Genomic DNA, 10,136 nt, shown 5'->3' with positions numbered 1-10,136 from the left:
TGTCCTTGCTTTTGACTCCATCCCCATCACTCACCTGTGGCCTGGGATCCAGTGACAATCCTACGCCTTGGGTGGGTGTCATATCGGCAGCAGACACCACATCCCAGTGGTGCTGCCGTTCAATCGAACTGATTGACCACCAGCTCTCGGTGGGCGGGACTTTCGCCCCCGGAGTCCTCGATCTTGGGGAAGGCCCACCACTGTCCAGTTAACAGGCCTTCCCTAAAGGAGGTGACATGGGGTTCTCGCTGGCTGGAGAGCCAGCAACTAAGAATCCCCCCTCGCCACCATTAAACACTGCCCTAGGGCTCAGCAGCATATTTGCTACTATCCACTGAGCCACTAGGGCAGCTGTTACATCAGCTTTCAGCAACACGATGCAATGACAGACAAATCAATACTGCACTTCTTTCATACTATTGGCAAGTTTATTTCAGTTCAAAAGACAGACAGTAACAAGTACATTTATTCACACAAATGTCTCTGAAAGTGTGAGCCCTTGGTTTCAATAGTAATCCTATACTTAAACTGAATAAAACTGAAGCAAGCACGTTAGTACATGCCAAACACTGCGCCACTTCTTAAAATAGCATTACAGTAGTTTACAAAGCACAATTTTCCCCATCGCCCAACACAAGTTGTCAAGTTGATACAACTTATTCAGTAAATTCCCTAAAGCAAAGGAAAAGTTGTTTCCATTATGACTAAGTTCTGACACCAAGTTTACAAATTCTACCCATCTCTGCACCATTAAAATACTCTTGATTTGGATATCATCTCTGCAATAAATAAACCGTATTATAAAACCCACGTCACCTTGTAATATATGCCTCTACAAACCATCACCATAATTAATCAGTTTATATAACAAGCTGATAATTCTTTCTATGGTTGAGCGGATATGTACAGCGAGGGGTGAAAATACAATACTTTGGCATTTTTTTGTTTAAAAACCTTCACTATCAACTCGATGTTGCAAAAGTTCTACACAGAAATGCTTCAACACTTTGAATTCCTAGCCCAGCTAGAAAAAAGAGACTAGTTCTAAACAGACTATTGGATATCGAACGTACGAGTACGGTCTTGTGTTGCATAAAGTGTATAACTGCTAGTAGGATTTCCACAGTGTGTAGCTTAACTTATACAGGGAGAAATACTTGTATGACACACAAAAACTGCTGTGTGTATTTTTTTGTCCCTGGTACAACAGCAATATGTGTGAAATATATATAATATATAAATAGGAATTATTCTCAAGTCAAATACATCAAGCCATATTAAACAAGTACAACATCTATTCACATTGTAGCTCCCTCACCTTTAAAACTTTTAAAAACGTTCTTCTATCAAATACTGTTACAAATCCACTGTTAAAAAAATCTTTCATCTGATTTAAATTTCTATCTCCTTGTTTGGTGGGCCTACCAAAAGCTATGTGCAGACTTAGGAAGCCTTAGGTAGTTGCTAGGTTGGGGACAGAGAGATAATTTTGCTGGTGATTTTCTCTCCAAGGTTTTAGGCTCTCTCCACCAAGTACTATGGGTCAACACAGGCAACTCGTTCACAATCTCTAACAGAGCCACTCTTATCCTGTAGAGGTAAAACAGGCCTACAGAAATAGCATGCAGAATAGTATAAGCATGGGAGGTTTAACGTTGCTCTCCCCAAGCGTAAAGGTGCCACATGACTCAAAATTCTTAGTAAAGTAAGGAAATGCTCTAAATGCACAACAAGTCAGTCAGGAGCTGAAAGCAGGGGGAAAAAAAGAGGCAAGTTAACCTTTTGAGGGTGCTCTGTGAGTTGCAACCAAGAGCCCTATCTGAAACGCTAACTCGTCTCTCCCCTTTAGGCACCAACTGACTCGCTGTGTATTTTCAGTATTTTCTGATATTGTTTTGGAATTCCAGCTATGGTAGTTTTTTTTTTAAACTTGATGCTCTAGGTGTTGGGGAAACCCAGTCAACGGTGCAGGGTGATCCATGATCCACCAGTGAAAATGGTCTTGTTCCTTTAGTCCTACCACAAGAAGTTAAGTTAACGCAGTTCAACTTGTATTGACCCCTCATGTACTATTTACTCTGAATGTACCAAGCTGGGAACTTGAAGATGAACAGGGATTAGCACTTAAAAATAAGCCTCAAAAGACTACACTGCCCACAACATCTACAATATGTTCTTCAGCCCACTATAACAGTCTGTATTCTTAGAAGTTAACAGGGAATGCTATTGTAGCAGGCAGTTATCAATGGATTCAGAAAACTAACCTTGTTTCCGGGGAGAAGGGATTGGGCATGTGGTGAGACTGCTGGTAGGTGAGGTTGATTTATCAAAAAAAAAACTCCAGCTCGTTAGGCCAAATGGCCTGTGCCTATAAAGTCTATGTGCTTGTATCTATCTTGTTCTACGGATTGGTGACTAATATATTTCAAAAGTTTTGCCTTTTGAATCAAATCATTAAACTATAATTTCGGAGGGAGGAATAAAGAAAAACATAACAAATTCACATGTGGGTATTCAGAAATTAATTTATGATAAAATTGCTGGATTTCTTTCCAAGGTGACTTCCACAGTCATTCCTTGATTTGTGCAAAACTCAGTAGAACCCGCTTATAAGTTTGGATCTTTCTTAACGAAGAAAGGCCAGAAATTCACTGTCACTAGTGGGAGTTTTCCTGCCTAACTTATAGCGAATACAAAAGTAGCACACACCTTGGCAAAAGGTTTGAGGTATGTAATATAATTGATGAGCTTGACACATTGCCCGCATAGTCCAACACTTGCAACGCTGTCTTCTCACTCACTACCATCCACAGTCGAGCTGCCTCACTGTCTAGATTAAAGAGTTATGATAACGTAACACCCGATCCCTGGAGAATCTAGACACTAAGAAAAATCTAGCATGGTAAATTATGTAAACATTTGCTCACGCTTTTTCAAAAGGTATACACATCCCATTAATTAATGCTCTTGTTTCTTAAAATGTGTGTAAAAAAAAACTTGGCACACATATAGATCTAGTGTACATTAACAGCTAACCCTTGATTGAGAAAAAAAATTCTGATATGGAATCAGAATAAAGCAAACTCACAGGCTCAAAGGTCTTCTTGTGGGCTAAGCAATTATTTTTGCAGGTTAGTATTAATGCACCATAATTGTTTGCAGTCCACCCACTAAACGGCAGCATGATTTGAAGTTGCAAAACACATGTTTTCAAATCAGGGACTTTGAGGGAATGCCAGGAATCCAAAAGGTTACCAAGCATTGTTTCAAGGATTCTGTATTGTATATTTTCTTGCTGTGCACTTGTTGATTAACTGGCACATTATTTTCATTGCTGTCCAACAATAAGGTTTCCTGCAGTGACAGTATTCTGACAACATTATTTTCCTTTGAGTTGGATTACTTTTGATGTCCTTGGAAATAAATTTTCAGTTATAATCTGTATTTTTGAAGTTAATATTTGTCACTATTTGTGACACACTTCAACTGTCAATATTTGCAGGAGGTCTCTGGCAGTGCGGCGATGGTTTATGGACGATCCCTGGGCATGTTCCAATAGTTAGAGAGCTTCCCCACATACAAAAAAAGTGTGAAGACCTCTGGTTAAAGCCTTCTTCACACTGCAATTAAATGTGCAATATCCTGGAATTATCTGGCAGACACATTTCTCCTCCTTCCTTCCCAACATAACAGGTGAAGTAAAAACTATTAGGAAATCTGATTAACAACTTCCAAGTGTCAGACTTAAATGAAAATCTTCCAATTATTTAACATTCAGCAATTTAGTTGCAGTGTGAAATACAGGATTAACTTTTATTAATTTTGAAAAAAAATTTACAGGCATGATTGCAATGTTAAACAGTGATTGTTACGTGACTGGGCATAAACAACGAGGGATCAAAAAAATCCCCAAACAGCTTGCACATGTCAGCAAGCATGTTTTATATCTCATTAATGCTTTCTATATCAAAAATATACCAATGTTCATTGTGCAAGACATTGAACTGCTTGAAAAGTTACCAGGTATACAGAGAGAATTAACTTGGAAAAATATGCTGTACAAAAGCAAAACAGGACAAAGCTACAAGCACACAATCATGTATCATTCTCCTGATTGCTGTCTAAATGTGCAGAATGTTGGATTTATTCCCCTACTGCTATGATTTAATTTCATTGTACATGGTATTTAAACTTGGACCATTACTGTGAAAGATTCAAGATGAGATTAGCACTTGTTAAACAAATCTAGAACAAGAACAGAAAAGGTTGCAAACAATCAGAACATTTAAGTTAACATGCTGGTTGTAACCTTTTGTCAAAATACTTGAAACTTGGGCCTGGACTTTGCAGCAGTAAGGACAGTGAAACTGCCAGCTTGAGGAGCTGACAATGTAAAATAATCACGAACTGAGTGAGGAGAGAGGTTAGGAGAAATGTCTTTATGCTGAGGGCTGCTGGAGCATGAAAATAGAGTGGTTTAGGCAGAGGGCATTGAACCTTTTAAGGGAAAAATGCATTAATCTTCCAAACAGGGTCAGTTACCCCGGGTGGGTTGGGTGAGGGGAAAGGGGGGTTGGGTGAGGGGGAAGGGGGGGTGGGTAGGCGGAGGGCTGGGCGATGGTAGAACGTGCAGTGGAGTGTGATGCAATGGGTTTAAGTTTTGGTTTGCTCTTGCAAAGGGCTGGCAGGAAGCATGATGGACTGGAGAGCTGCCTCATGTGATGTGAACTTTTTATGCTTATGTGGATTTGTATGAGAAAGGCATCAATTGAAATCTCTATTCTTTAGTTGCTCTAAGTTTGCTGCAGATGTTATTTTATTCCTTTGGACAACAACACGGAACACTTAAATCAAGGAAAAAAATGAATGCCATTTTCTTGCAAGTGTAAATAAGCACAATCCTTGTGTGGATCATTCCCTCTGGGAGGGGGATCAAATGATCTACAATACTATTTACTGAGACTTTTTGTTGTAAATATATATATATTAAATTGCATCAATTTCATTGCACATTTGCACAGTGGGACAATTCTCACTACACACAATAAAACCACAATTAAATTCTCACTAAAAAAACTGCAATAAGTATTTGCCAATCTCCTTTAAGGAGCTACTGTTAAAACAAGTTGACTTTAAAGTTCTAAAAAGCCTTAGAAGCTTTCATTGACCATTGACTCATCTGAATAAAGCTATCAACTTTTAAAAATTAGTACAAGTCGCTAGAAAGTTGCAATGAACTCTTCAGTGTTTGAATTATTTTTCCCTCATCAAGATTCTTTAAATATCTAATAAATATAGCAACACAGCAGTGCCCTGTAACAACAATATTCTGATTTCAATTAAATCTTTAAGCTGTCTGAAAAAATCAATATTATACAGGGTTAAAAACTGTATGCAAAAACATATATATTCAGTATAATCTGTTGCTATGCAAGCTTGACTTCTTCAACAGTATAAATCTGTAGCGAGAAAATGCTCTGAATTATTCTGCAGTGTGAAGAGTGCACAGCTCCGAATAAAGATGACTTCAAACAGACTGAAGATAGCTTGAAAGAGCTGCAGATCTATCAGCTGCATTTAACCTGGATGCAAAATCAAAATCAACACTGCAGCCTGTTCAGTAGCTAAAGTTAATATTTACAAAGTCCCATTGGAGACATTGAATTCACTATGAAAACAGCATTTAGAAGAGATTGTAGAATTTAGTCTGAACCATGCATCAAACAGTCAGAAATCCAGTGATTGACAGCCACTTCTCCACATTACAGCACCTTGGACACTTTCAAAACGGAGGTCCAGAGTTCCTATTTACTTAGCAAATTCCCAAGCTGAACAAGTCTCATAAATATAAAAAAAAGCTCACGACTGAAAGGCATTTAAGATGGAACTTCTTCTCCCCAGGTACTAATAGTACAGAATTAACATATGCACAATGTAGAAATATACCGTTCCACAGTGCTGCATACCCAGCACCATCTAATTCTACAGAGAATGCAACCCTAATGGCCCAAATTTCCTGAAAGGTTTCAGCGCAACTGTGGCATGAAATAAGTGCAGCACATTTTCTGTGGAAATTTGCACACAACTGGTTCAAGCCAGTTTTCATTGAAACATGTCCACAAGCAAATTTCCTCGATTGTTTACTCTTTATTCCCGGACATGTCTGCTGAGACCCTCTGCCTCTCATTTACAATGCTCCTCCCCAGATTCCTGAATTTGGATGAATAATGTGCTGGCGTAGATTTACATCCAAATATTTGGGATCATCATGGTCGAAATCAGCTGACATTGGCCTAATGGATGTTGATAGTGATTTTCTTACGAAACCCGCACTATATTTAAGCAACGTGCAGTCAGTCTCAGTGCACACCGCTTCCCCCCCCCACCCAAACACCACTACACATTCAGAAGGACGAAGCAGGTGGAATGTCCTTCCCAGCAGGCATAGTGCTGTTCTGCATAATAATGGAAGAGGAACAAGAGCAGAGGCAGGGGGCTTCAAGTGAGGCATCATGGCAGAAGACAGCAGTCCAATCGCTAGTACACCTATTGCCGTATTTGTGTTGTTTTACACCAGTTACAGGCAAATGAGCTCTGCAGAAAATTTTGGAAAAATTCCTGTCAGCAAGATCAGAGCGGAAACCAGTGTAAAGTTCGCCATAATTTCTGCATAAATGTGATCCAGGAAATTCGGGGCCAGATATGTCAGCAATCTACAGCTCCAATGCCATGCCAGGTGGCCTTCAATGTTCCTCTAGCCCTCAACTGAAAAAGGATGCAAACAATTGCATGTAGACACCAATCAATCAACTGCATAAGCACAAAGATTTGTGCTTTGCAAAAAGACAGTTACTAGGCTAGGTTACATTGGTATATAAAAGGTTACTTGGCCCTTCATTTGGTCAAAAGATTGTAGAACATGAAGATCAAGTTTTCTTTTCAATAAAATACTGGGTTCTGAAAGTTTATAAATTATCTATTCACATAAAAGTAGTCAGAGACAACTGGCTTTCAAAATCTCATGAATACCAAGATCATTTAGAGATCCTTTTAGATTCCCTGTTTCATTATGACTAACAAAGGAAAATCCTTTACATTCAGTAATAAAAACAAAAAACGCTTGAAAAACTTAGCAGGCCAGGAAGAATCTTTTCAGACAGAAACGTGAGATTAATGTTTCAGTTTCCAGAATCGTGTTTCGCTGTCTGCAGACGCTGACTGACCCATTTAGTGATTCTAGCGTGTGCTGTTTGTGTTTCAGATTTCTAGCATCTGCAGTAATTTGCTTTCTTTCCCCTTTTACGTTCAGTACTCAATGTAGAAGCTATCAGCCGAAGAACAAAAAATGGGAATCCAAACTGATTTGAATAGCCACTCCTTTCCTGCAGCTGAAAAACTCAGCTGGTTTTTGAAGGTGTTTCCTGCTGCCAAAAAGGAGCAACTTTTATCCAACAGCAACTTCTGCAGGCCAGAGTCACTTACTTTCTACTCCCTTTGATCCCTGTGGATCATCTTCAGCACAACACTTTGTTAACATCTGACCTGCACATTATTAGCCCAGACTCACAGAAAAACAAATCCACCCAACCGAACCTACATTTCTTGTAAGTCTCTTTGTTGCATAAACAGGGAGTAAAAACCATGCAGAGCTACATAATCCAGATTTCTTGCATTAATTGTATTAATCTGAAGATGGTGGTCTGCACCACTCAGCTAACTAATTACCAGTCACTCAGAAAACACAACTACAGAAAAATCATCAAAGATGTCAAATTGTTGGCTGGGATGCAGTACGAGTTAATGGTTGCAACACAATTCTTTAAACTTGTACTAACAGATTGGCTACATGATTATCATCCATGCAAAAAAATAAACAGACTACATGCCAAAGAATACATAAATAACAAAGCACATGGCATAGGAGCACACATTACTATCAAATAGCCTTGGTTTCAATATAGAAGCAAATTTCCCATATGGCCCCTAAAAATAGAACATATATATATTTATATATATAAAGGATGCATTAGAACTCAGATTTCCCACATCGGTCACTTATTTGATGTTTCACTTAAAAAGACACTGCAGAGGTCAGAATTGGTGTCACTCCAGAGCAGTTACATTTTGAGGGGGAAAGAAAAATCTTCGATTTTCTCCCCCGTTTGGAATATGGGTTTCTTCTTTTCCCTCAGGCGCTATCTCTGAGCCACCAATCAGCAACTAAGGGAATGGGTAAACAGTGTGCTCCTACACCCTCCACCAATCACTTGGAACAAAGGATGCTACCTGCCAGATGCCTCAGAACGTTGGGTGAGGGAGGAGGGTAGGTGGGCTAAGGATAGTGACAGGATTGTGATCCCATCACATAGAAAAGGCAGCTGTGAATGATTCCCGCTCTCCAGCTACACTTGAGCAGGTCCACGGCGGAACACAAAGCAAGTGTTTGAAAAAAATTAAAAGCAAAATAGCAACAGTTCTAAGGTTACACAGTGCAAGCGATTAACATGGGAAATCTGAGCCACCTGCACATCTCGATTGCATATGTTATGTCCATCGTAGATCGGTTTGTACAGCAAGTTTCTTATTTTTGATTCAGTCTTGTAGGAAAAGATAAACACACCAAACACAGCACCTTCATCTTACTTCGTACCTTGTAGGACCGAAATATGTGCGAATGTTCTTTGAAAAGTGCACCCAATAACATTTGTGTGCTGCAGCAATTCTTTCACACTTTAAAAAAAAGACACAGAAAAGTCAATAAAAGTTCCATGAGTGCCAGGTAGTGGGATTTTATTTTCCCCAGAATGTACATATTTTTAAACTGTTTAAAAATCAGACCTTTTTCCAATACAGGAATATTACATGGAATTTATAGTACAGAAATAGGCCACTCAGCCCAACTGGTTTATGCCAGTATTTATGGTCCACAGGAGCTTCCTGCTCTCCAGCTAATTCCATTAGCATATCCTCATATTCCTTTCTCCCTCATGTACTTATCTAACCTTTCTTTAAAGGCATCTATTCTACTCACATTGATTACTCCATGTGGTAGTAAGTTTCCTCCTGAATTCGTGATTGGAGTTATGGTAACTGTCATATGTATGACCACTAATTTTGGATTCCCCAGAGAAAACCAATCAATTGATAATGTAGGGAAGTACAGAACTATGTATAACTTTTTTATATATATGTGTGCTTTGGAATAAGTTAAAAGCACGATATATTTTAGGCATTTTGGAGAGGGCACACTTAAAAAAACATAATGAAACTTGTAGTCCTCAAAGGATCAAGTCAAATTCATGATTAAAAACATACAAATGCAATTTTTTTAAATTGTGAAAGAGTGATTGCAGCAGCTTAATCGGAGAACTGAAAGATACTGTCCGGGTTATTGCTGTCCACTGGGTTGTTGGGCTTCTTGGATGGTGTGGCTTTGCCATGGGACTGAGAGGAGGAGGAGTGGGAACTTTCGCTCGAGCTGCTCCGCGTTTCAGTGCTGGTGCTGGTTTTCTTCATCTTGCGTCTTTTTGCCAGAGGTGCCTTGTCCACATTCTGAAGGCAAAAACCTTCCCTCTTGCATTTGTTGAAGGCCTGTGCAGAGGTCAAACAAAGAGAAAAACAAAACAAAAAAATTAATGCACAGAATTCATTTCATTAGCCAATTCAGAAACAAGTACAGCAACAGCATTTATAGAGGGTCTTTAACACAGTAAAACATCCCAAGGATGCTTCACAGGAGAAAACATTTTGACATTGAGCTACATAAAGAGATATTAGGACAAGTGACCAAAAGGTTGGTCAAAGGTGTAGGTTTTAAAGCGGTTCTTAAAAGGGGGAGAGAGAAGTGGAGGAAGGAATTTCAATGTTTCGGGCTGAAGGCACAGCTGCAATGTTGAGGGCGGATGGGGGTGTTGGTGGGGCAGGGGTGGAAGTCGAAGGAAATTGGGGATGTGCAAGAGGCCAGAATTTGAGGAAGGCAGAGTTCTTGTAGGGCTGTAGGTGGTTACAAGGTTAGGGAGGGACAAGGGAACTGAGGAATAATGCATGGCTGAGAATTTTAAAATAGAGATATTACTGAACCAGGATCCAGTGTAAGTCAGTGAGCAGAGCTCCCTGTTTAAATCTCTTCAGACTGG

At 39.4% G+C, this 10,136-nt stretch overlaps 1 protein-coding gene across 3 annotated transcripts in view; it reads right to left on the bottom strand.

The window, feature by feature from the left end:
- Positions 1-406: 406 nt before the first annotated feature.
- rps6ka5 (ribosomal protein S6 kinase, polypeptide 5) overlaps positions 407-10,136 on the bottom strand; it is a 227,051-nt gene continuing 217,321 nt past the window's right edge. For all 3 annotated transcript variants that reach the window (XM_078562015.1, XM_078562017.1, XM_078562016.1), the window contains one exon: positions 407-9,591. In XM_078562015.1, coding sequence (XP_078418141.1) covers positions 9,358-9,591 — 234 coding nt within the window. In that variant the 3' untranslated portion in view covers positions 407-9,357. The remainder of the gene's footprint in view (positions 9,592-10,136) is intronic.

This window comes from Cetorhinus maximus, chromosome 18, assembly GCF_964194155.1.
Source record: "Cetorhinus maximus chromosome 18, sCetMax3.hap1.1, whole genome shotgun sequence".
NCBI lineage: Eukaryota > Metazoa > Chordata > Chondrichthyes > Lamniformes > Cetorhinidae > Cetorhinus > Cetorhinus maximus.
Note: the sequence above shows the minus strand (reverse complement) of the source record. Positions and strands in the feature narration are given on the sequence as shown.